Source organism: Oncorhynchus gorbuscha, linkage group LG06 (assembly GCF_021184085.1).
Source record: "Oncorhynchus gorbuscha isolate QuinsamMale2020 ecotype Even-year linkage group LG06, OgorEven_v1.0, whole genome shotgun sequence".
Lineage (NCBI taxonomy): Eukaryota > Metazoa > Chordata > Actinopteri > Salmoniformes > Salmonidae > Oncorhynchus > Oncorhynchus gorbuscha.
Genome location: NC_060178.1, coordinates 88,967,236 through 88,995,165, shown reverse-complemented (window position 1 = coordinate 88,995,165; position 27,930 = coordinate 88,967,236). Strand labels below are relative to the sequence as shown.

General features: G+C 42.9%; 1 protein-coding gene and 1 long non-coding RNA gene across 5 annotated transcripts in view; one reads left to right on the top strand and one right to left on the bottom strand.

Annotated features, from left to right (window-relative positions):
• LOC124038503 overlaps window positions 1-27,930 on the bottom strand; it is a 73,220-nt gene that overhangs the window by 26,544 nt on the left and 18,746 nt on the right. For all 4 annotated transcript variants that reach the window (XM_046354477.1, XM_046354475.1, XM_046354476.1 and 1 more), the window contains 5 exons: window positions 25,618-25,677; window positions 7,280-7,399; window positions 4,898-4,949; window positions 4,475-4,612; window positions 2,697-2,779 (listed from right to left, as the gene is read on the bottom strand). In XM_046354477.1, the coding sequence (XP_046210433.1) occupies window positions 2,697-2,779; window positions 4,475-4,612; window positions 4,898-4,949; window positions 7,280-7,399; window positions 25,618-25,677 (453 nt within the window). The remainder of the gene's footprint in view (window positions 1-2,696; window positions 2,780-4,474; window positions 4,613-4,897; window positions 4,950-7,279; window positions 7,400-25,617; window positions 25,678-27,930) is intronic.
• On the top strand, window positions 26,340-27,768 carry LOC124038504. The gene is made up of 2 exons (XR_006839366.1): window positions 26,340-26,396; window positions 27,561-27,768. It is a non-coding gene; the product is annotated as an uncharacterized LOC124038504 (long non-coding RNA).

Sequence of the window (27,930 nt, the reverse complement as noted above, 5' to 3'; positions counted from 1 at the left end):
TGTTTATCTGGAGTACTTCTCCTGTCCTACTCGGTGTCCTGTGTAAATCTAAGTGTGCGTTCTCTAATTCTCTCCTTCTCTCTTTCTTTCTCTCTCTCGGAGGACCTGAGCCCTAGGACCATGCCCCAGGACTACCTGACATGATGACTCCTTGCTGTCCCCAGTCCACCTGGCCATGCTGCTGCTCCAGTTTCAACTGGCCTGGGCCCTAGGACCATGTCCCAGGACTACCTGACATGAGGACTCCTTGCTGTCCCCAGTCCACCTGGCCATGCTCCTGCTCCAGTTTCAACTGTTCTGCCTTACTATTATTCAACCATGCTGGTCATTTATGAACATTTGAACATCTTGGCCACGTTCTGTTATAATCTCCACCCGGCACAGCCAGAAGAGGACTGGCCACCCCACATATGCTCTCTCTAATTCTCTCTTTCTTTCTCTCTCTCGGAGGACCTGAGCCCTAGGACCGTGCCCCAGGACTACCTGACATGATGGCTCCTTGCTGTCCCCAGTCCACCTGACTGTGCTGCTGCTCCAGTTTCAACTGTTCTGCCTTATTATTATTTGACCATGCTGGTCATTTATGAACATTTGAACATCTTGGTCATGTTCTGTTATAATCTCTACCCGGCACAGCCAGAAGAGGACTGGCCACCCCACATAGCCCGGTTCCTCTCTAGGTTTCTTCCTAGGTTTTGGCCTTTCTAGGGAGTTTTTCCTAGCCACCGTGCTTTTACACCTGCATTGTTTGCTGTTTGGGGTTTTAGGCTGGGTTTCTGTACAGCACTTTGAGATATCAGCTGATGTACGAAGGGCTATATAAATACATTTGATTTGATTTGGGTTAGTAAGAGCGGTTGTGGTGTGGTCTGGGGGTTTGGGTTAGTAAGAGCGGTTGTGGTGTGGTCTGGGGGTTGGGTTAGTAAGAGCGGTTGTGGTGTGGTCTGGGGGGTTGGGTTAGTAAGAGCGGTTGTGGTGTGGTCTGGGGGTTTGGGTTAGTAAGAGCGGTTGTGGTGTGGTCTGGGGGTTTGGGTTAGTAAGAGCGGTTGTGGTGTGGTCTGGGGGTTTGGGTTAGTAAGAGCGGTTGTGGTGTGGTCTGGGGGGTTTGGGTTAGTAAGAGCGGTTGTGGTGTGGTCTGGGGGTTTGGGTTAGTAAGAGCGGTTGTGGTGTGGTCTGGGGGTTTGGGTTAGTAAGAGCGGTTGTGGTGTGGTCTGGGGGTTTGGGTTAGTAAGAGCGGTTGTGGTGTGGTCTGGGGGGTTTGGGTTAGTAAGAGCGGTTGTGGTTTGGTCTGGGGGTTTGGGTTAGTAAGAGCGGTTGTGGTGTGGTCTGGGGGTTTGGGTTAGTAAGAGCGGTTGTGGTGTGGTCTGGGGGTTTGGGTTAGTAAGAGCGGTTGTGGTTTGGTCTGGGGGTTTGGGTTAGTAAGAGCGGTTGTGGTGTGGTCTGGGGGTTTGGGTTAGTAAGAGCGGTTGTGGTGTGGTCTGGGGGTTTGGGTTAGTAAGAGCGGTTGTGGTGTGGTCTGGGGGTTGGGTTAGTAAGAGCGGTTGTGGTGTGGTCTGGGGGTTTGGGTTAGTAAGAGCGGTTGTGGTGTGGTCTGGGGGTTTGGGTTAGTAAGAGCGGTTGTGGTGTGGTCTGGGGGTTTGGGTTAGTAAGAGCGGTTGTGGTGTGGTCTGGGGGTTTGGGTTAGTAAGAGCGGTTGTGGTGTGGTCTGGGGGGTTGGGTTAGTAAGAGCGGTTGTGGTGTGGTCTGGGGGTTTGGGTTAGTAAGAGCGGTTGTGGTGTGGTCTGGGGGTTTGGGTTAGTAAGAGCGGTTGTGGTGTGGTCTGGGGGTTTGGGTTAGTAAGAGCGGTTGTGGTGTGGTCTGGGGGTTTGGGTTAGTAAGAGCGGTTGTGGTGTGGTCTGGGGGTTTGGGTTAGTAAGAGCGGTTGTGGTGTGGTCTGGGGGTTTGGGTTAGTAAGAGCGGTTGTGGTGTGGTCTGGGGGTTTGGGTTAGTAAGAGCGGTTGTGGTGTGGTCTGGGGGTTTGGGTTAGTAAGAGCGGTTGTGGTGTGGTCTGGGGGTTTGGGTTAGTAAGAGCGGTTGTGGTGTGGTCTGGGGGTTTGGGTTAGTAAGAGCGGTTGTGGTGTGGTCTGGGGGTTTGGGTTAGTAAGAGCGGTTGTGGTGTGGTCTGGGGGTTTGGGTTAGTAAGAGCGGTTGTGGTGTGGTCTGGGGTTTGGGTTAGTAAGAGCGGTTGTGGTGTGGTCTGGGGGTTTGGGTTAGTAAGAGCGGTTGTGGTGTGGTCTGGGGGTTTGGGTTAGTAAGAGCGGTTGTGGTGTGGTCTGGGGGTTTGGGTTTAGCGGTTGTGGTGTGGTCTGGGGGTTTGGGTTAGTAAGAGCGGTTGTGGTGTGGTCTGGGGGTTTGGGTTAGTAAGAGCGGTTGTGGTGTGGTCTGGGGGTTTGGGTTAGTAAGAGCGGTTGTGGTGTGGTCTGGGGGTTTGGGTTAGTAAGAGCGGTTGTGGTGTGGTCTGGGGGGTTTGGGTTAGTAAGAGCGGTTGTGGTGTGGTCTGGGGGGTTTGGGTTAGTAAGAGTGGTTGTGGTGTGGTCTGGGGGGTTTGGGTTAGTAAGAGCGGTTGTGGTGTGGTCTGGGGGGTTTGGGTTAGTAAGAGCGGTTGTGGTGTGGTCTGGGGGGTTTGGGTTAGTAAGAGCGGTTGTGGTGTGACTCACCTTGCGTTGCTCTCTGAGATGTGCAGCTTCTTTAGGATGGTTGAAACGGAATATAGTCCCTCTACCTAGCTGGATTACTGCACCTGAAACCAACCAGACACAGAGACAAACATGCTCAATGTAAATGGCACATGAGTTATTATACCGTGAACAAAGTTTTACATCGATGGTTGGTTTCCTGGACACAGATCAAGCTTAGTCCTGCACTAAAGAGAATCTCTTTTGAAATAGCTTTTTAGTCCAGGACTAAGCTTGATCAGTGTCTGGGAAACCAGCCATGAGTTGAGTGCTATGGCAGTGGATGGTTGGTAATTGGAACATTAAAAGCTGATAGTGGGTTCAGTTTTAGTGGGAGGCACACAACACATCTCTCCCAAATGTTGTTAAGATTAAAGTGCTGCCTCTTCACCTCTTCTCATGGTATCCACTTCAAATTCCTGCATTCTGTCTCCCTCTAAAGCATTCAGTGTTACCAGTCAGGAGTGGCTGTGAACCACGCTCCCATCCCTGCTCCACAGGGCAGATGACATTTCTTTTACTAAACATTTGAGGGTGAGAGGCCTTGGAAAAAGCCCTGAACAAAGCTCCAGGCCTCTCCGGTCAATTGGCAGATGGTGGTGATAGCAGAGTGGGTTCTGAAGTAGAGACCAGGATCAACCTTTACAGAAGTGGGAATAGAGCCAGCCAGGCAGGCAGAGAGCTGAAGAGCTAACTTTGGCCCCAATAGAAAAACACACTATTCAGTTAGCTCTGCCAGCTCTGTCTGCAAGCTTTTTTTTCTTCCATCGTAGCCTCGCTTACACCAACCCGCTCTGACTCAGAAATATAAAGAACAGCTGTGTGTGTGTGTGTGTGTGTGTGTGTGTGTGTGTGTGTGTGTGTGTGTGTGTGTGTGTGTGTGTGTGTGTGTGTGTGTGTGTGTGTGTGTGTGTGTGTGTGTGTGTGTGTGTGTGTGTGTGTGTGTGTGTGTGTGTGTGTGTGTGTGTGTGTGTGAGAGTCCCAGCACCCCACATCAAAAAGGTCCCTGCCACTACTCCTTCATAGCCATTTCAAATTGACCCAAAAGTCCCCCCGAAGCAACTGCATCTCAGGCCATTTTCTACACAACAAATGATAGTCATTTCTGCTCCTGTTGCAGCTCAGGTGCATTGTCACTCGTCAGAAGCCATTAATCAAAGCAAGATTAGTATTTTATGCACAAAAAGAAGGAGAGAGAGCGTGCCTGTGAGAAAGAGAGGAGACCTGGAGAAAATCTTATAAGTGTGAGCCTGCTAGATATATAAGCCTCCAATATCAGCCTCTATTCCATGGCTTTACAACACATCCTAGAGTTTTTCTAGCCTATTACCTTCGGTAAATCACCCAGCTGGGGTCTTGACGAAAGCCAATCATGTCAGAGAGATTGTGTACTTCATGGCAATGTATTCACTTTACCACGGCAAAGGACTGAGAAAATGAGTAAAACTTTATATATTTATTTGTCAAGTTGCCTGAAAGTTAAGAGTTGTGTTGTCTAGTCCCAAAGTAAGAAGGGGAAAGATGGTCTCCAAAGTTGGAGCAGCCATTACAGGTTTAGCATTGAAAGAGAGGTGTGCCGGTTTAGATTATAGGTACAACTGTCCCAGTGCCCCGGTTAGAGGACGTAAATGACCAGTCACAAAGTTTGTGTCCCTAACTCCCAGGGTCAGAGAGAGGATTTTGTACAGATTATCTTGCAGAGTCTCCACACACGACCGGGAGATGACACACACACACACACACACACACACACACATTACCCTGTGTCAGCTGACAGGGCTGGGTCGTCTCCCGTCTGTTGACAGAGCACAGCGCCCCCGTCTGGGGGATCAGAGTCACAACTCCATCACGGTTCTCAAACACACAGTGTTCCTCCAGGAGACCAGCACCATGGAGTACTGCATGGTGGGAGACAGGGTTAGGGGTCAAAATTCAAAAACTGTGTTCCTCCTGCAGACCAATACCATGGAGCACTGCAGGGAATAAAGGGAGGGAAGTGGTCAGAGGTTGATGTAGAAAAAGCATGAGTTTAAAGGGGGTCAGTTAAGGTGAGGCTCAGAATCACTTATCTTGATCATATAATGAGCAAAAAAATGAGTGCCTAATGCTCTGGAATAACACTAAACTCACATGAACCCGAAGCAACAACCCACAGCAGATATCCTATCTGCCTACTGACTCACCAATATCCGGATTGGATGAAGCCTCGTCTCGACCCACCAGCGTCCTGCCCTCCTGCAATCAGATCACAAGGCCAATGTCATTAGGTCTGCCTGATCGTAAGCCGATTTGCTCACGGGAGAATCCAAATCTAAGGCTGCATCCCAAATGGCATCCTATTCCCTATATAGTGCACTACTATGGCCCTGGTCAAAAGTGCACTTTAAAGGGAAGAGGGTGACATTTGGGATGTAGACTAAGAGACCAGTTGTGGATAAACTAATATGGATTTCCCACATTTAGCAGTAGTTTTAAAACAAGCTACATTATTGGCTAGCACCACAGACCCATTGAGAAAGTACACTGAGTGTACAAAACATTAGGAACACCTGCAATGACAGACTGAACAGGGGAAACCAGGTGAAAGCCATGATCTCTTATTGATGTCACTTGTTAAATCCACTTCAATCAGTGTAGATGAAGGAAAGGACAAGAGGTTAAAGGATTTTTAAGCCGTGAAACAATTGAGACATGGATTGTGTATCTGTGCCATTCAGTGGGTGAATGGGCAAGACAACATATTTAAGTGCCTTTGAATGGGCTATGGTAGTAGATGCCAGGCACACCGGTTTGTGTCAAGAACTGCAATGCTGCTGGGTTTTTCACGCTCAACAGTTTCTCGTGTCTATGAAGAATGGTCCACCACCCAAAGGACATCCAGCCAATGACAACTGTGGGAAGCATTGCAGTAAACATGGGCCAGCATCCCTGTGGAATGCTTTTGACACCTTGTAGAGTCCATGCCCTGACAAATTGGGGCTGTTGTGAAGGCACAAGGGAGTGCAATTCAACATTTGGAAGGTGTTCATAAAATGTTATATACTCAGTGTATACAGTATACTCTATATACAGTGGGTACCGCCGATTTTGCAGGTTTTCCTACTTACAAACCATGTAGAGGTCTGTCATTTTTATCATAGGTACACTTCAACTGTGAGAGATAGAATCTAAAACATCTAAAAAAATCCAGAAAATCACATTGTATGATTTTTAAGTAATTAATTTGCATTTTATTGCATGACATAAGTATTTGATACATCAGAAAAGCAGAACTTAATATTTAGTACAGAAACATTTGTTTGCAATTACAGAGATCAAACCTTTCCTGTAGTTCTTGACCAGATTTGCACACACTGCAGCAGGGATTTTGGCCCACTCCTCCATACAGACCATAGAGCATGGCGCTTGTACGCCAGACCACCATCTCCATGACTGTAAGTTGCTTTGGATAAAAGCGTCTGCTAAATGGCATATATTATCTCCAGATCCTTCAGGTTTCGGGGCTGTCGCTGGGCAGTACGGACTTTCAGCTCCCTCCAAAGATGTTCTACTGGGTTCAGGTCTGGAGACTGGCTAGGCCACTGGCTAGGCCACTTGAGATGCTTCTTACGGAGCCACTCCTTAGTTGCCCTGGCTGTGTGTTTCGGGTCATTGTCATGCTGGAAGACCCAGCCACAACCCATCTTAAATGCGCTTACTGAGGGAAGGAGGTTGTTGGCCAAGATCTCGGGATACATGGCCCCATCCGTCCTCCACTCAATACGGTGCAGTCGTCCACCAAAGAATGATGTTTCCACCTCCATGCTTCACGGTTGGGATGGTGTTCTTGGGGTTGTACTCATCCTTCTTCTTCCTCCAAACACAGCGAGTGGAGACCAAAAAGCTCTATTTTTGTCTCATCAGACCACATGACCTTCTCCCATTCCTCTTCTGAATCATCCAGATGGTCATTGGCAAACTTCAGACGGGCCTGGACATGCACTGGCTTGAGCAGGGGGGACTTGCGTGCGCTGCAGGATTTTAATCCATGATGGCATAGTGTGTTACTAATGGTTTTCTTTGAGACTGTGGTCCCAGCTCTCTTCAGGTCATTGACCAGGTCCTGCCGTGTAGTTCTGGGCTGATCCCTCACCTTATGATCATTGATACCCCACGAGGTGAGATCTTGCATGGAGCCCCAGACCGAGGGTAATTGACCGTCATCTTGAACTTCTTCCATTTTCTAATAATTGTGCCAACAGTTGTTGCCTTCTCACCAAGCTGCTTGCCTATTGTCCTGTAGCCCATCCCAGCCTTGTGCAGGTCTACAATTATATCCCTGATTTTATCTTACTGTTTGGTAGGTGATCAAATACTTATGTCATGCAATAAAATGCAAATTAATTACTTATAAATCATACAATGTGATTTTCTGGATTTTTGTTTTAGATTCAGTCTCTTACAGTTGAAGTGTACCTATGATAAAAAATGACAGACCTCTACATGCTTTGTAAGTAGGAAAACCTGCAAAACCGGCAGTGTATCGAATACTTGTTCTCCCCACTGTATGTATTTGTCTTACTCACTTTTAAATGATAGAGAATGATGCCAGTGCCGAGAAGATCATCATCGATGCTGATTAAGTGAGGTAGTTTGGAGTCCATGACCACGCCTATACCCTGCTTCCTCAGAGCTACAGTCTCCTCCTATATAGTAGCAAACACAGAACAGGGTAGTACTACTATTATGATAACATGTTAACCCAGCATTACACCTATGCCCTGCTTCCTCAGAGCTACAGTCCCCTATATAGCAGGAGATTAATAGACAGGTGAGGTAAGTCCAACACTGTCGTCTGTCAAGGTAAGTCCAACACTGTCACCAACATTCGAAGGTTTGGGATCACTTTGAAATGTCCATGTTTTTGAAAAGCACATTTGTCCATTACAACATCATCAATTTGATCAGAAATACAGTGTAGACATTGTTATTGTTGTAAATGACTATTGTAGCTGGAAACTGATTATTTCTATGGAATATCTACATAGGCGTACAGAGGCCCATTATCAGCAACCATCACTCCTGTGTTTCAATGGCACGTTGTGTTAGCTAATCCAAGTTAATAATTTTAAAAGGCTAATTGATCATTAGAAAACCCTTTTGCAATCATGTTAGCACAGCTGAAAACTGTTGTACTGATTAAAGAAGCAATAAAACTGGCCTTTATTTTTTATAATTATTTTTTATAATAGCCTTTATTGAGAAATAAAGGCTATTCCATGCGAGAAGTTCTTTCAAAAACAAGGACATTTCTAAGTGACTCCAAACTTTTGAACGGTAGTGTATGTATGATCGTACATAAGTCACACAGACAGTCATACATAGTCAAAAGACACATACAGCACACTTCTGTATATTTTAAAAGCGTTACATGGTCGCTGCCCAGATCATTACATAGCGCAGAAAATACACGAGAGTTCAGAGGCCTTGCTTTAACAAAGTTAACCATTTTCACTGTAGTGTTCAAAATGTCTTTCAAGCGGTCAGGAATTTCCTTGGCAGCAAGAGCCTCTCGGTGGATGCTGTAGTGTACCCAAGTGGCGTCAGGGAGCAACTGCTTGCACGTGCATTAACACTCCACTATTTTGTGGCTTTTGTGCCATCACAGTGCATATACCAACACATCTTGACCAGTCCATTTGATGTCACAAAGCTGTCCAGTACTTACAAAAATATCATCCTTCTGTTGTCCTGGTTTCCAGTGGTTTTATTTTAATTTTATTTTTTTCACCTTTATTTAACCAGGTAGGCTAGTTGAGAACAAGTTCTCATTTTCAACTGCGACCTGGCCAAATTAAAGCATCGCAGTGCGAACAGACAACACATGGAGTAAACAATTAACAAGTCAATAACACAGTAGAAAAAAATGGGCAGTCTATATACAATGTGTGCAAAAGGCATGAGGAGGTAGGCGAATAATACAATTTTGCAGATTAACACTGGAGTGATAAATGATCAGATGGTCATGTACAGGTAGAGATATTGGTGTGCAAAAGAGCAGAAAAGTAAATAAATAAAAAACAGTATAAAAACAGTATGGGAATGAGGTAGGTGAAAATGGGTGGGCTATTTACCAATAGACTATGTACAGCTGCAGCGATCGGTTAACTGCTCGGATAGCTGATGTTTGAAGTTGGTGAGGGAGATAAAAGTCTCCAACTTCAGCGATTTTTGCAGTTCGTTCCAGTCACAGGCAGCAGAGTACTGGAACGAAAGGCGGCCGAATGAGGTGTTGGCTTTAGGGATGATCAATGAGATACACCTGCTGGAGCGCATGCTACGGATGGGTGTTGCCATCGTGACCAGTGAACTGAGATAAGGTGGAGCTTTACCTAGCATGGACTTGTAGATGACCTGGAGCCAGTGGAAGAGGAGGTCTTCCTTGATCCCCCATAAAAGTAATGGGCATACACCAGGAGCCGTGTCAGGCCCGCCATGTCTGTTGACTCATCCAGCTGTAATGCATAGAATTCACTGGCTTGTACGCAACGCAGTAATTGTTTCAAAAAAGCTCCAGCCATGTCACTAATGCATCGTGAAACAGTGTTGTTTGATGAAGGCATTGTCTGTATAGTTTTTTGCGCCTTTTCCCCCACCATTGTCCCAGCCATATCCACGGCAGCAGGAAGAATTAAGTCCTCCACAATAGTATGGGACTTGCCTGTTCTAGCCACTTGGTAGCTCACCATATAAGACGCTTCGAGGCCCTTCGAGCCTCTTCTCATTCATGGTATCTGTTGCTTTTATACGTCTTACTACTCAAAAGTCTTAAATTTTCACTCAAACTTTGTGGCTTATTTTTCAACTTTGCGTGTTTTGTTTCTAAATGTCTGTGCAAGAGTGAAGGTTTCATTGAGTTGAGAGATTACTTTTGCACATATAAAAAACACTCACTGTGGCTGAGAAAAGGCACTACTCCCAATATAAGTGAACCCCAAATCAATGTAGTTATCATATTTGCGCCTCTTAGATGGTCCAACGTCCCTGTCTGTTATTCGATGCTTTCCCGGGTAAGGGGGCAGTAGCTCTTCGGCTGCATCAGATTCACAACGGCCAGTGTCCATACTAGCTGGGCTAACAACAAATGTAGAATTACTGATGCTAGCATTGGATCTGCTCATGGAAGCAGAACGTATGTCGTCGGAACAGAATGAACAGCAGTTACGTTTGGCTACATACGGACCGTTAGTGTAATTCCCGCCAGAGACAGAGTTATATTTCGTATTGTATTATGTACTGTATATTATTATTTTATTTGTGTTTCCTGTTTGGACCCCAGGAAGAGAAGACGTTGCCTTGGCAGCGATTTTGTTACTCTAAGCACACCCTCCAAACCCTTTTCACCTCTTCTGAATATAAAGTTATAGCGTGCCTTCAGAAACTAACTAGGTATAGCGTGCCTTCAGAAACTAACTAGGTATAGCGTGCCTTCAGAAACTACCCTTGATGTTTTCCACATTTTGTTGTGTTACAGCTTGAATTTAAAATTGATATATTGAGATTGTCACTGGACTACACAAAATACCCCATAATGTCAAAATGGAATTATGCTTTCAGAAGAGTTTAAAAATTAATAAAAAATGAAAAGCTGAAATGTCTTGAGTCAATAAGCATTCAACCTATGTTATCGCAAGCCTAATTAAGTTAAGGAGTAAAGATTTGCTTAAGTCACATAAGTTGCATGGACTCACTGTGTTCAACATGATTTTTGAATGATTACCTGATCTCTGTACCCCACACATACAGACAATTGTAAGGTCCCTCAGTTGAGCAGTGAATTTCTAATAAAAATTCAACCAAAGACCATGGAGGTTTTCCAAGGGCACCTATTGATAGATGGGAAAAAATAAAAATACCAAAGCAAACAGTATATTAGTTATAATTTGATGGTGTAGCACTACACCCAGTCACTAAAGATACAGGAGTCCTTCCTAACTCAGTTTTCGGAGAGGAAGGAATCTGCTCAGGGACTTCACCATGAGGCCAATGGTGACTTAAATACAGTTAGAGTTTAATGGCTGTGATAGCAGAAAACTGAGAATGGAACAACATTGTTACTCCACAATACTAGGGAAAGGGGGATACCTAGTCAGTTGTACAATGCATTCAACTGAAATTTGTCTTCCGTATTTAACCTCTGAATCAGAGGTGCGGGGGGCTGCCATAATCGACATCCACGTCGGCAGTGCCCGGGGAACAGTGGGTAAACTGCCTTGCTCAGGGGCAGAATGACAGATTTTTACCTTGTCAGCTTGGGGATTCTATCCAGCAATCTTTCAGTTACTGGCCCAATACTCTAATTACTAGGCTAATATCCTAAAGGACACTGAAAAGGAAGCCTGTACAGAATAAAAAATATTCCGAAAACATGCATCCTGTTTGTAATAAGGCACTAAACTGCCCAAAAAAGTGGCAAGTAAATGTACTTTATGTCCTGAATACAAAGCGTTAGGTTTGTGGCAAATCCAACGTCACTGAGTACCACTTCATATTTCCAAGCATGGTGGTGACTGGAGCATGTTATGGGTATGCCCGTCATCAGGAAGGACTAGGGAGTTGTTTGTATTTTTATAAAAAATAATCAGAATAGAGCTAATCACAGGCAAAATTCTAGAGGAAAACTTAGTTCAGTCTACATTCCAACCGACACTGGGAGAAAAATTCACCTTTCAGCAGGACAGTAACCTAAAACAAGGCAAAAACTAAATACACTGGAGTTGCTTCCCAAGACAACATTGAATGTTCCTGAGTAGTCAAGTTAAAACTAACTTAATACGGCTTGAAAAGCTAAGGCAAAACCTGAAAATGGTTGTCTCGCAATCATCAACAACCAACTTAACAGAATGAAGAATTTTCCAGGTATGGAAAGCTCTTACAGACTTACCCAGAAAGACTCACAGCTTTAGTCTATCATGTACTGACTCAGGGGTGCGAATACTTGTGTAAATTAGATATTTCTGTACAAAAATGTCTAAAAACATGTTTTCACTGTCATTATGTGGTAGTGTGTAGATGGGTGAGAGAAACAAAGTTTGCTATTTTGAATTCAGGTTGTAACACCACAATGTGGAATAAGTCAAGGGGCAGGAATACTTTCTGAAGGCACTGCATGTTGCCCTCCTAGTAATCAAATCGTATTTGTCACATGCGCCAAATACAACCTTTCAGTGAAATGCTTACTTATAAGCCCTTAATATAACAAGTGATGCGTTGTTCTCTGCGCTGAATTATCTTTCAATGCACCATCTTCCAGAGGAAAGATTGAAGGATTGGGTGAATATGAATCATTTTTTAACAATTTCATGGCCGTATCAACCATTTTCCTTTCTGAACATTTTTTATTTATTCACACAGAAACCTCCATGTCAAACACTGACTAATAGAAGGGTTTTTAACGTCCATACGCCACACACGAGTCTGATTAATGCTACCCTATAGTGTGTGTGTGTGTGTGTGTGTGTGTGTGTGTGTGTGTGTGTGTGTGTGTGTGTGTGTGTGTGTGTGTGTGTGTGTGTGTGTGTGTGTGTGTGTGTGTGTGTGTGTGTGTGTGTGTGTGTGTGTGTGTGTGTGTGTGTGTGTGTGTGTTTGATGAATGCTGCCCTATAGTGCTGACATTCACATTACAGGCAGTCACACCCCCACGTTAGCCTTTGGTCGCATCAGAAGCTCGAGTCAGCCTCAAATCAATGGATGTTCAGGTGGAAAAATCCATGCCGCTTGTCCAGAAATCCCTGCTAAATATGTATTTAATGCATTTTAGGTTTCTGCACGTCAGAAGAGGGTGATAAGAGGCAGGATAAATGGAATTGATCTGTGGAAGACATTTTTAAAGCTTTAGTACAGAGAGCTACAATTCTACATTTCCATCGGCGATCTGTCTGCTTCACTGCCCACAGTATGGGAGCTGGGCTAATGTCAGGAAACTGTCCTGAGAGAGGGAGTCGACAGCCGTGTGTGTGTGTGTGTATTCTGTAATAGAGGCTGAAAAACAAACAGAATACAAGTCACCAGTGTTATGACTATTGACATTGCTGAAATGATACCAGAGATTAAAAACAGAGCAGACTTCCCACCTTGGGTTCAAGGCTAAACGGCCTTTTCCTTCCAGTCAGTGGCTCCTGCTGAATAACAAACTAACTCCTTCAGTGTGTGTCTGTGTGTCTCATCTCCCAGTCTTGTCTCAGTGAAGTGACACAGTGCATTAATCTGCCAGGCTCCTCTCTTCACCTCTAATGAAGTCTGTGAAGGAACCCTTTAATTAACTACCAGCCTGGAAACACACTTCCCTGAGACAGGATGGGTAGATGAGATTCTCTTTCTTAGTCAGACCAAATCAGAGTATAGGGCCAGGCCATGCAGCATGATGCCACTCTCCATCCCTTGATTGAGGCAGGTGGTGGACGTAATTATCTTTTGGGCAGGCTTGGGCACAAACACTCACACACACCTCATCTATCAGCCAGGCTTGGGCAGCATTTAAACTCGCATTAAAATTTCACCCAACTGCAGATGATGGCTTTCATGCATTTGTGAGCACTTCCACTCAGAGTTTCTCTACTTCACTTTACATAAATTAAAAGTAACTCCACTGCAAGGTCAGCCTACCACCTGTCCATGAGAGCTCTGATGAGAGCTTCTATCCATCAGAGCTATGATGAGAAAACTAGTGAGTAAGATTTCCAATATATTTTATAAAATATGGCACAAACTTTACTTAATCCGTCAGGAGCCCACACTACAATACATCAATAAAAAGTCCTCCCACAGAGATAGCAGAGGGCAGAGTAGGGTAGTAGGCCATCTCAAAATGAAACAGTATTGTGGTAACTTGGGGGGATATCTCTCCAAAAGAAGTTGAAATTAAGTTCACACATCAGATATTTGCATTATTGGGTTTTATATTTAGGAGTTGCAACAAAATGCTTGAAGCTTTGAGAGCAAACATTGCATTATTAAAATGTCACCCAACTGCAGATGTCTTTAAAGCTAGACTCCATAATGGTGAAACTGACATGTCCGTTCGCGATATTTAAACAAAAAGGTTACTGCTAGCGCTGTTGTTTTTACACCTCCGACATCACACACACACACACACACACACACACACACACACACACACACACACACACACACACACACACACACACACACACACACACATACACACACACACACAGCAGCATATGTACTGCAACAACAAAAAATTACGATGTGCAACGCTCCCCAGCTCTGCTTCGGCAACAAAACAATAATTGCCGTGGGACGGACAGTTGCCCCGTATCCCCTACATACAGATTCCATATTTAAATGGGTTTCTGAGCATCTCCAGACACCTAGGAGATTCCCTACTTTACTCTACATATCAAACAAACAAACTACACAGTTGGACAGCAACACACCTGTCCAGCTTGCAAGAAAGTCACCAGTCTGTCCAGCTCACGTACAGAAACCCATACTGAAACACTTCAATAAAAAAAGCACAAGACTTCTCCATTCGGGGCAGGTCTAAGGGAAGTCGCCAAAGACATTATAATGAAGCTCATAGATTACAGATCTAGGCATGAATGGGATTTACTGTGGACTTGATTGAAGTTAAGGGCTCAAAAACAGCAGCAACTTGAATGCTTATTGATTTCCACTGCGAGTCAAGTCGAGTCAAGCCATCTGAAATTGAGCTCTATCGCTCATGTAAAGGTTATAGATAGAACAATCACAAAGGTCATCTCAAATGATACATCAAGGCCTAACTGCTGACAGGGTGGATACTAGAATGTCATGGAATCCCTTAATGATTAAATATAATGTAGAAATAACAGACCAAAGACAATGGCGGAATAACCGAAGACAGTCTGTGGGGATAACCCAGATGTAGTACTGAGCGAGCAATTAGTGCTTTTTGTGGTTGGTTCGACTATCAAAAACAATCATGGTTTTTCGATTTAGATTATTTGGGTAAATGCTGTAAGAGAATAAAAAAATATATTGAAAAAATGTCCCATGATGGTAGTGAATGCCCATTACTGTCTATCACTTACCAGTATTACCAGTATTTTATTCACATTACTTTCCTAAAATATTTAATGTTGCGTATATTACATTTGTTTTATTTGAAGACTTTTCATTCCAAGTTATAATCTCATCTCTTTAGAGCTGCTACTTCAAAAATCACTTTGATCATGTATATTCAGGTAGAGATACCTCACGAAGCAACAGCAGCTCTATCTAGATCTCATGATCGATCACGGATTACTGTCTCTTCTGTAGCAGGCGTATGGTCTTTTGAAACACAGACCGGACAAGTAGATGCGCAATGTAGTTAATTACCATTTTGTATGGGGTAAATTACGTAGAATATTAGCCTGATGGAAACTACAACTCCCTACTACATTGCATCTTCAGGCTGGATGTGATTTCTCTCTAGAGAAACTGTGTGATGTGTGCTTTGAGCTGACAGAAAATAAATCAGAAAGAAATGGAATTCAACTAGTTGTTTAAAAACTGAAAAAATATATAATAATAAATAAATATATATATACACACACAATATAGGGAATAGGGTGCCGTTTGGGAGTATCAGAAACCGATGTTTACATGTATTAATCTCTACTGTCCGACGTGCTTAACATAGCACGATCAAAAGGAGTTTGATGACACAGACAGATATACAGAGAGCGACACACACACACACAGACAGAGAGACATTCATCCAACCCAAGTAACAGTTCCGTTGGCACTGGCTCTCACGACAATATAAAACTTCCAGAAAGTAACAGTCTCCCTTTCTGCAAATCAAGAGGGCAAAGCTCCTCATATTTTTTCATCATGTTCTTCATTCCAAGAGTGTGTCCCAAATGGTACCCTATTCCGTATATAGTGCACTTTTTAAACTAAAGTAGGGCACGATATAGGGGATAGGGCTACATTTGGGACGCTACCAACACTACAAGAACAGGTTTGCAATCATCTGCGCCACCTCTCCCCAAACATGTGCAGGTACATCCTGCAATCTTGTGTGTGCATGTGTGAAAGGATACAGCAGGAAATGAGAACATTTTGGCATCTTCCTCCCTCCACCTCTTCCCTACTTCCCTCCAAGAGGCTGCCTTTCCCACAAACCCTGCAACCAATCTTTGACTGTGTCCCAAATGCCACCCCATTCCCTATTTAGTGCACTACTTATGACCAGGGCCCATAGGGCTACAGTCAAAAGTGGTGTCATATTCTTTATATATATATAAATATATATAAATATATATAGATAGAGAAGGAGAGCAGTGTAAACACAAGGTTAATGCCATTTCTCAGGTAGATTTAGGAGCCTAATATGCCCCCCCCCCCCCCCCCCATTCCTCACCGTACCCCTGGCTCCATGGTGGGAGTCTCATAGCCTTTCCCTTTCAGGGAGAAGCGAAGCAGCTCTCATCAACAGAATTAACCCATCTCCACACACACACACTATAGCCACTAATACCTCCCCTGCATTCCACACCGTACCCCTGGCTCCATGGCTGGTTCTACCACTCGTCACCCTGCACAGAATTCAAAAATAGCGGAAGACAAAATGTCAAATCCATAAAGCTGTTCATCAAACACTTATCATTATGGCAACATCAGTATGCCTGCCGCTTGCCAGTATAGTGGCCTTTCAGACCGGGTGTCACAGGGTGTCGTGCTGAACGTTTAACATGGAAAAACACGGCCATACCAGTGTGCGCGCTTGCGCAGTACCAGTCAAAAGTTGACACACCTACTCATTCAAGGGTTTTGTTGTGAAGAGGGCACAATAAAACCTAATCCTGCTCAGAACTAAAAACATTTGGCATGAGTCCTCAGATCCTCAAAAGGTTCTTACAGCTGCACCATCGAGAGCATCCTGACTGGTTGTATCCCTGCCTGGTATGGCAACTTCTCGGCCTCCGACCGCAATGCACTACAGAGGGTAGTGCGTACGGCACAGTACACCACTGGGGCCAAGCTTCCTGCCATCCAGGACCTTTATACCAGGCGGTGCCAGAGGAAGGCCCTAAAAATTGTCAGACTCCAGCCACCCTAGTCAGACTGTTCTTTTTGCTACCGCACGGCAAGCGGTACTGGAGCGCCAAGTCTAGGTCTAAGAGGCTTCTAAACAGCTTCCTCCCCCAAGACACAAGATTCCTGAACATCTAATCAAATGGCCACCAAGACTATTTGCATTGCCTTCTCTACCTCTCACAAAGACAACGGTTGGAACCAAAAATCTCCAATTTTGACTCAAAAGGACAGATTTCCACCGGTCTAATGTCCAAGTCTCTTTATCTTATTGATGTCCTTTAGTAGTGGTTTCCTTGCAGCAATTCAACCATGAAGGCCTGATTCACGCAGTCTCCTCTGAACTTTTGACTGGTACTGTGTGCATTCAGATGGGTCGTGTACATTCAAGGACACGGGCATTTTTACATTGTTGAAGGGAAATGCTTCCCAACTCCTGCACCCAAAGGGGTGCACATATTCCCTACCCTGGACCCCAACCAACCCAAATGAGAAGTTTGATGGGTCCCAAGGACCAGGATCAAGAAGCAGAACTCCGAGGTATAGACAGGTATGGTAACAGATTCTTAGCGGGACCAATCCATCCACACATAATGGATGCAAATCAAATCTAAAATGAAACAACAAAGGCAACAGCATCAGTAAGCCATACAAATATACAAGTCAAAAAGGAGGGTCTGGCCATTGTATGTCTATAAACGATCCACAGGTGGAATGAAATACATATTTTATAGTTTTTTTTAAAGTGAACAAAATCATGCAGCCTTCGACTGTGCAATGGAGGGTGGACGCTGTTCCACTCGAACTATACATCTTTTGGCGAGAATCAGTGGAGGCTCCTCAGTAAACCATCCTCAGTGAATTGCATAAAATGTGAAACATTTTCAAAAGTTATCCGTTTTAGATGGAACTATACTAAATATATTCACGTCATTAAATAACTGATTCAAAACACACTGTTTGGCAATGTAGGTCTAAAGTAGCCTCATCAGCACTCTGTAGGGTAGCACCATGGTGTAGCCAGATGACAGCTAGCTTCTGTCCTCCTCTGGTTACATTGACTTCAATACAAAAAACCTAGGAGGCTCATAGTTCTCACCATCTTCCATAGACGTACACAGTAATTATGACAACTCCGGAGTACATCCTCCAACCTATCAGAGCTCCTGCAGAGAACAAAGGATCAGAGAAGGAATCTAGTAATGAAAAGCACAAGCTACAGCTAGCTAGAACTGCAGTGCATAACATGTGGTTTGAAGTTGATTCAGAGAAAGACAATAGTTTAACAAATAAATGTCTAAGAAGCAAGAGAGCGAGCTACCTATGTGTTTGTATTTTTTTTATTTACTTTCACTTAGCTAGCAATACAGCTAGCTAGTTTAGCCTACTCATAACACCCGGTTCAAAACAAAAGAGGGATGCTATGTTAGCTAGCTGGCTAATTTATTGTCACCGGGGCCCGCAATTGTAACTGCTAACATGCTTGCTGTACACAGTAGTGCATGATTGGGTTACAGCTGTTGTATTGTGCACTGAAGTCAACAAGCAAAGAGGAAAGGTGAGAGGAAGAGCGAGCATAGACGGAAAAAGGAATTATATATACAATGAGCAAAGTGAATGCGGTTTATATGTGGCTGCTAGTTATGTGTAATCAAGGGTGTGTACGTAACAGCATAAATTTAGTCCATCCCCTCGGCCCTACCCAGGCTTGAACCAGGGACCCTCTGCATACATAGACAACTGACACCCACGAAACATCGTTACCCATCGCTCCACAAATGTCACAGCCCTTGCAGAGCAAGGGGAACCACTACTTCAAGGTCTCAGAGCAAGTGATGTCACCAATTGAAACGCTATTAGCGCGAACCACAGCAAACAAGCTAGCCATTTCACATCGGTTACATGTACAACAGCTGTCTGTGACTAGGTGGAAAAAAACTAGAAAAAAAAACCTTCATACCATAACCGCTACACCAAGCCTACGTCGTTTTCACCATACTAACGTCAGTCAACATGGCTACTAGAACTAATGCGTTGACCAAATCATGCCGTAAATTAATAAAACCAAAAGCTTACTTTGACTTGGAAGAGTTTCAGTGTTGGATAGCCAAAGCCAGCTAGCTAAAATAGCATCCCTCTCTGTTTGAACCTGGTGTTTGAGTAGGCTAAACTAGCTAGCTGCATTGCAAGCTAAGTGAAATATATATATATATATATTAGTTGAAGTCAGAAGTTTACATACTCCTTAGCCAAATACATTTAAACTCAGTTTTTCACAATTCCTGACATGTAATCCTGGTAAAATTACCTGGTCTTTGGTCAGTTAGGATCACCACTTTATTTTAAGAATGTGAAATGTCAGAATAACACTAGACAGAATTATTTATTTCAGCTTTTATTTCTTTCACCACATTCAGTGTGTCAGAAGATACTCAAATTAGTATTTGGTAGCATTGCCTTTAAATTGTTTAACTTGGGTCAAATGTTTTGGGTAGCCTTCCACAAGCTTCCCACAATAAGTCCTGACAGAGCTGGTGTAACAGCCAGGTTTGTAGGCCTCCTTGCTCGCACACATTTTATTCATTGGGCCCACACATTTTCTCTATTGGAGCTTTGTGACGGCTACTCCAATACTTTTACTTTGTTGTCCTTAAGCCATTTTGCCACAACTTTGGAAGTATGCTTGTGGTCATTGTCCATTTGGAAGTCCCATTTGCGACCAAGCTTCAACTTCATGAATGATTTCTTGCGATGTTGCTTCAATATATCCACCTAATTTTCCCCTCTCATGATGCCATCTATTTTGTGATGTTCACCAGTCCCTCCTGCAGCATAGCACCTTCGCAACATGCTGCTGCCACACCGGTGCTTCACGGTTGAGATGGTGTTTTTCTGTTTGCAAGCCTCCCCCTTTTTCCTCCAAACATAGCGATGGACATTATGGCCAAACAGTTCTATTTTTGTTTCATCAGACCAGAGGACATTTCTCCAAAAAGTACAATCTTTGTCCCAATGTGCAGTTGCAGAACATAGTCTGGATTTTCTATGGCGGTTTTGGAGCAGTGGCTTCTTCCTTGCGGAGCGGCCTTTCAGGTTATGTCGATATAGGACTCGTTTTACTGTGGATATAGATACTTTTGTACCCGTTTCCTCCAGCATCTTCACAAGGTCCTTTGCTGTTGTTCTGGGATTGATTTGCACTTTTCGCACAAAAGTACATTTATCTCTAGGAGACAGAAGGCGTCTCCTTCCTGAGCGGTATGACGGCTGCGTGGTTCCATGGTGTTTATACTTGCGTACAATTGTTTGTACAGATGAACGTGGTACTTTCAGGCGTTTGGAAATTGCTCCCAAGGATGAACAGGACTTGTGGTCGACAATTATTTTTCTGAGGTCTTGGCTGATTTACTTTGATTTTCCCAGGATGTCAAGCAAAGAGGTACTGGGTTTGAAGGTAGGCCTCTAAATACATCCACAGGTACACCTCCAATTGATCAGAAGCTTCTAAAGCCATAATTATCTAGAACTTTCCAAGCTATTTATAGGCACAGTCAACTTAGTGTAAGTAAAACCTCTGACCCACTGGAATTGCGATACAGTGATTTAAGTGAAATAATCTGTCTGTAAACAATTGTTGGAAAAGATACTTGTGCCATGCACAAAGTAGATGTCCTAACCGTCTTGCCAAAACTATAGTTTGTTCACAAGAAATGTGTGGAGTGGTTGAAAAACGAGTTTTAATGACTATATAAACTTCCGACTTCAACTGTGTATTTTATTTATATATAGATATAGCTAGCAAGCAATGTTCTCTCGCTTTTCCTTAATTTTGTGTGCTGTTGAGGATAGACCTGTTTTTATCCATTATTTGGTGACGTGAATATATGTAGTATAGTTGTATCTGAAAAGGATAACATTTAATGTTCCACTATTTTTTGTTTTATGAAATTCACTGAAAATGGCCCTCCCCTTCCTCCTCTGAGGAGCCTCCACTGGTTTATACCCAATATTTTCAAGCCTTAGAGTATGACCCTCTCTGTTTGAGGGTCATGTTCCCCATGTGGGGAACAAACACCATCTAGGACTAGTCCATGTAGACACTGTAGGCCTGAACAAGAGCTACTTGAGAAGTTGAACCAATTTCAATGTGAAAGTAAATAGAGTCATTTTCAACTTGTCTCAGCTGGGCCAAGTCCATGTGAGAAACTCAACTGCTTTTCCTTGATTCCTCACCTTTTCAAAATCCATTGACTGAGAAGGTCAGAGGTCTCTCCCCTCTGAACTTCTCATCCAATGGATTTTGAGCAGGAGACGAGAGGAATCAAGGAAATGCAATTGAGATTCAAATGGAGTGGCTGTGCGACATGCGTTTTCCCCACCCCCTAGAACGCTTTTTCCAACTTTTGCCTCAAACCTGTCAACTCTGTGAAGCTGAAGTGAACATAAACTAACTCTTTCATTGGGCCTGAGTAGCATCAACTAAAACTCTAGGTTTGCACGCTTAAGTGTGAAGACTGAAATTCTCTCCCACTCTCTCTCCGGCACACTGATGAGCCATATGGGATGTAGAGAGAGTAAGCGATTAGGCATGTCTGATGAGTTTCCCCTTCTCTCCCTCACTCTTCTCCCAGTGTCAGATGTTGACTTCAGGACTATTTAAGCAGCTATAATGTCAGCTGGATGCCATTTAAGCTAAATAGCTGGAAAATTAAATAGCAACGCCATGTTGAGGTTCAGCAGAGCAACACTGACACTCGCTGGTAGGATACAGGAACTATAAGCAGCAGTTACATGAGACGGAACGAGGAAGAAAGGGAAATGCTGGTTAGACTGTTTTGTAAACAGGCAACTGGAATGTAGGAAAACCTGCAACTAACTCTATATTGGGTTGCTTTATGACCATTTATAAGTATTCCAGTATACAGAAATACACACACAGTCAAAAGTTTGCTTATTCCAGGGTTTCACTTTATTCTTACTATTTTCTACATTGTAAAATAGTGAAGACATCAAAACTATGAAATAACACATATGGATTCATGTAGTAACCAAAAAAAGGGTTAACAAGTCCAAATATAATTTATATTTAAGATTCTTCAAAGTAACCCCCCTTTGCACGCTTGGCATTCTCTCAACCAGCTTCATGATGTAGTCACCTGAATGCATTTCAATTAACACGTGTCCCAATTTACACGTGTCCCTTGTTAAGTCTGTAGAATATAATGCCAACCAGTTGCGTTGTGACATGGTAGGGATGGCATGCAGAAGATAGTCTTTTACCAAATAGCTCCAAGTCCATATTATGGCCAGAACAGCTCAAATAAGTGAACGACAGTCCATCAGTACTTTACGACATGAAGGTCAGTCAATATGGAATATTTCAAGAACTCTGAAAGCTTTTTCAAGTGCTATGATGAAACAGGCTCTCATGAGGACCACACAGGAATGGAACACCCAAGGTTACCTCTGATGCAGACGATTAGAGTTATCAGCCTGAGAAAATACAGCCCAAATAAATACTTCAGAGTTCAAGTAACAGACAAATCAACATCAACTGTTCAGAGACTGCGTGAATCAGGCACTCATGGTCGAATTGCTGTAAAGAAATCACTACTAAAGGACACCAATAAGAAGAGACTTGCTTTGTTTGGCCAAGAAACATGAGCAATGGACATTAGAACTGTGGAAAATGTATTGTTTGGGCTTATTGGAGATTTTTGTTCCCAACTGCCGTGTCTTTGTGAGACGCGGTGTGGGTGAACGGATGATTCACGCATGTGTATTTCCCACCGTAAAGCATTGACGAAGAGGTGTTATGATGTGGTGGTGCTTTGCTGGTGACACGGTCTGATTTATTTTGACTTCAAGGCACACTTAACCAGCATGTATACCACAGCATTCTGCAGCGATACACCATCCCATATGTTTTGTTCTTAGTGGGACTATCATTTGTTTTTCAACAGGACAAATGACCCAACACACCTCCAGGCCGTGTAAGGGCTATTTTACCAAGGACAGTGATGGAGTGCTGCATCAGATGACCTGGCCTCCACCAAATTGAGATGGTTTTTGTAAGTCGCTCTGGATAAGAGCGTCTGCTAAATGACTTAAATGTAAATGTAATGTAAATGTTTTGGATGAGTCGGACCTTAGAGTGAATTAAAAGTGCTCAGCATATGTGGGAATTCCTTCAAGACTGTTGGAAAACCATTCCTGGTGAAGCTGGTTGAGAGAATGCCAAGAGTGTACAAAGCTGTCATCAAGGGAAAGGTTGGATTACTTTGATTTGTTTCACACTTTTTTGGTTACAACATGATTCCATATGTGTCATTTCATAGTTTTAATGTCTTCACTATTATTCTACAATGAAGCAAATAGTCAAAATAAAGAAAAACCCTTGAATGTGTAGGTGTTCTAAAACAACTTTAGACCGGTTGTGTATATACACCGAGTATATCAAACATTAGGAGCATCGTCGTAATATTAAGTTGCTCAGCCCCCATCCTCCCCTTTTGCCCTCAATTCATCGGGGCATGAACTCTACAATGTGTCAAAAGCATTCCACAGGGATGCTGGCCCATGTTCACACCAATGTTTCCCACTGTTGTGACAACTTGGCAGGATTTGGCATTGGTCCTCAAAAGGTTCTACAGCTGCACCATCAAGAGCATCCCGACTGGTTGCATCACTGCCTGGTATGGCAACTGCTCGGCCTCCGACCGCAAGTCACTACAGAGGGTAGTGCGTACGACCCAGTACACCACTGGGACCAAGCGTCCTGCCATCCAGGACCTCTACACCAGAGGAAGGTCCTAAAAATTGTCAAAGACTCCAGACACCCTAGTCATACTGTTCTTTCTGCTACCGCACGGCAAGTAGTACCGGAGCACCAGGTCTAGATCACAGAGGCTTCGAAACAGCTTCTACCCCCAAGCCATAAGACTCCTGAACATCTAAATCAAAATGCTTCCCAGAATATTTCCATTGCCCCCCCCCCCTCTTTTACACCGCTGCTACTCTTATTATCTATGCATAGTCACTTTAATAACTCTACCTACATGTACATATTACCATAATTAACCTGTTGAGCATGAAAAACCGAGCAACGTTGCAGTTCTGGACACAAACCGGTGTGCCTGGCACCTACTACCATACCCTGTTCAAAGGCACTGAAATATTTTGTCTTTCCCATTCAACCTCTTAATGGCACCAATACACAATACCATGTCTCAATTGTCTCAAGGCTTAAAAATGCTTCTTTAACCTGTCTCCTCCTCTTCATCTACACTGATTGAAGTGGGTAAACTAAGAGACCCAATCGAAGGGCTGATCGTTAAGAAGACAAAAGGGTACATGGACGAGCAAATTTTAGTATTAAATCAAGTGGCCAGTGTGGCTTAGTGCAATTGTATTATAACAATCTTGCAAAATCCCCCAAACAAAGTTTACTTACAAAATACCCCAAATTTAATTTCCAAACAATTTGGTTCTTCTTTCCAAGCAACATTATTTAGTTCATAATCAGCATAGCTAGCTAATCAGTCTACGACAGAAGAACTAATAAGCAAAAAACAAAATGTTCATTTACTGGAAAACTAGAATATACTCCAAAGTCCTGCTACATCAAGTTATTATACTGTGCTGAGTATCGACCAACTCATTTCCATACACCAGACAGCACTATGAAGCCTGCTGAGCCTCTGTTACCACATCCCAAATGGCACCCTATTCCCTATGCAGTGCACTACTTTTGACCAGAGCCCTATAAAGGGAATAGGGTGCCATTTGGGATAGAGGTTCTGAGTTGACAGAACCAACAGCAAATTGGTCCCTGGATATTTAAGAACTTTTTTGTAATCTTATTTGGCTGCCACACAAACAAGAGATGATTCTAGCAACAGAATTGTGTGAGATGAGACGCCAGGCAGCCAAGACTAAGTATGAGTCCCAAATGTCACCCTATGTAGTGCACTACTTTCGACCAAAAGTAGTACACTATAAAGAGAATAGGTTTCATTTGGGATATAGACTAAAAGATAAATAGTGCTTATACATGTCAAATGCCTATGGCCTTCTGAGGGAGCTGTGGATCTAGACAGACGGTCAGACTGAGCCCAAAGCTCAGGCACTGACACAGACATCTTTTTCGACTGATCTACTGGGAGAAGTGTACGCACGCTCATGTGTCTGAGAAAGTGTGACCGATAATCACACAAATGGAGAGAAAGAAAATGAGGGAAAGAAAAGGTTCAAATGTCTTACTGTTCACTAGGTTTACACACTGACTGACATTCCAGCGCCCAAGACTCATTCTACATTCCAGCATACCCCAGATGCTAGAAAATTGGTACATGATATCATCATCTATCTAGTGGAGAGCATTTGTTGCTGACCTATGAGTCAGCCAATGTATTAACCGATATGCCAGTGATGGGGATGAGTGAGAGAGCATCTCTCATCTCACATAAATTGTGTGAGTCAAAGAAAATGTTGTACGAAGGATTAGATCCAAAACAGTAACAGAGGAAGGATTGCCAACTGCATCACCACCATCTGGCATCACTATCATCAAACCATCATCGAACTGAAGTGGGTTGCCACCAGTCTTCACCATGAGTGGGCATACTCCTTCCACCAAAAAAAAAAAAAAAAAGAAAAAAACCTACAATGGCATTTTGTTTTATTAATCTCCATAATTGTTCAGGGCCACAATGGAAATATGTTTGACCTGGTCATCATCATTTGAAATCCATTGCGCCACATGTGTGGTTGTAGCATTTCTCAATTGTCAAATAAATTGTAAAAAAATTAATGATTAACTGACATATTTGCGTACATTGAGAATGTTCTGGGTCTCCCCCCACTTGTTGGTCCACTCCCTGGTCAGTTCTAACACCTGTGGGAGAGCACAGAAGGGTTTACTACAAAGCAGGATAAATGAGTTAGCGGTCTAACTTTAATAAACAACCAGAAATAACTGTTGATTTTCTAATTAAAAAGCTAAACTTATGCATTTCCAGTTGTTGAGAGAACTGTTGAGAACAGATCTGTAGTCACAAAACATTGACATTTTCATTTTATTTTACCTTTATTTAACTAGGCAAGTGAGTTAAGAACAAATTCTTATTTTCAATGAAGGCCTAGGAACCACTGGTTAGCTGCCTGGTCAGGGGCAGAACGACAGATTTGTACCGTGTCAGGTCGGGGGTTTGAACTTGCAACCTTCCGGTTACTAGTCCAACTCTCTAACCACTAGGCTACCCTGCCACCCCAGGGTAGCCTGCAGAGAAACACATTCAGTACATTCTAGAGGTCGACCGATTAATTAGGGCCGATTTCAAGTTTTCATAACAATCAGAAATCGGTATTTTTGGGCGCCGATTTTGCAGATTATTATTATTACTTTTTTTAATGTACACCTTTATTTAACTAGGCAAGTCAGTTAAGAACGCATTCTTATTTTCAATGACGGCCTAGGAACGAGGCAGAACGGATTTTTACCTTGTCTGCTCGGGGGATTCAATCTTGCAACCCCTACAGTTAATTAACTAGTCCAACGCTCTAACCACCTGCCTTGCGAGGAGCCTGCCTGTTACGCGAATGCAGTAAGCCAAGGTAAGTTGTTAGCTAGCATTAAACTTATTTTATAAAAAACAATCAACGACTGTCGCTGCGCCAATGTGTACTTAACCATGAACATCAATGCCTTTCTTAAAATCAATACACAAGTATATATTTTTAAACCTGCATATTTAGCTCAAATAAATCCAGGTTAGCGGGTAATATTAACCAAGTGAAATTGTCACTTCTTGCGTTCGCTGCAAGCAGAGTCAGAGTATATGCAGTTTGGGCTGCCTGGCACTTTGCGAACTAATTTGCCAGAAATTATGTAATTATGACATAACATTGAAGGTTGTGCAATGTAACAGGAATATTTAGACTCATGGATGCCACCCATTAGATAAAATACAGGAATGGAATAAACATTTTATTTTTAAAGTGATTTCCGGATTTGACCTAAGGCTCGTATTTCTGTGTGTTTATTATAGTTAAGTCTATGATTTGATAGAGGAGTCTGACTGAGGGGTGTTAGGCAGCAGCAGGCTCGTAATAGTCAAAGGTATATGGTTTAGAGAGAAATAGTTGACGCGTTATAATTCCTGTAATAACTTGCGGCTGAACTTGAAAGGGGTTCCTTCGTTATTTTACCGTTCATGTCTTCCATAGAGAATGTCTTGATCTACTTCAGATAAGGTCTGTGTTTCGTGCAGGTTAGGGTTCAGGCTTAAACCGCCTCGGCGTTTTGATACCCGTGCAAATCTCACTAGGATAAGGTCATGTTTGTCAAAATATTTTCATAAATCCACTCTACAAAAAAAATCTTCGCTTGTATGTGATCTTCGCTTACATTTAGCCAATATTTATCAGTTACCTTGTCCTATGGATATCTACACAGTTTTAAAATTGGCGCGGTGGTGTGAGCCTACATGAGAAACAGACCTTATTTTAAGTGAATCTAAAAATATTCTAGGGATAAATAAATGGAACCGCTTTTCAGATTTTGCTAGGTGTCATGGGAATTATGACTCGCACTTTGGTAGTCAATTCTTATCATGTCAATTATTAAAATAGGATTTCCTGCATATAGAAATTACTGTTTTTGTTTTCAACATTCATCACAGGTAACTTACTTTATTTTTATTCAAACAGTTGAGTGTATTTGTCTCCTAAGCAGACTCTTCAGTATCATTGTCAGAGTTGTGTGTGTGTGTTTTACAGATGGCAGAGAAAAGCAGAGCACCAGTGTGGGACTATTACATGGAATTGGCACCAGGCAAAGCAAAGTGTCTTATTTGTGATAAAGATGTAAGCATGGGGTCAGCAACGGCTAAATCAAAAAATACCACCCTGTGGAATCACCTTAAGAACACCCATCCAAAAGCCCATATGTATTATATTAAGTTAAAATAAAAGTGTTCATTGTTCATTCAGTATTGTCATTATTACAAAAATGTGATATACACATATATATACATACACGTTTTATTTTTATTTAAATCGGCATCTGGTTTTTTTTGTCCTCCAATAATCAGTATCTGCGTTGAAAAATCATAATCGGTCGACATCTAGTACATTCCACTAGGTACTG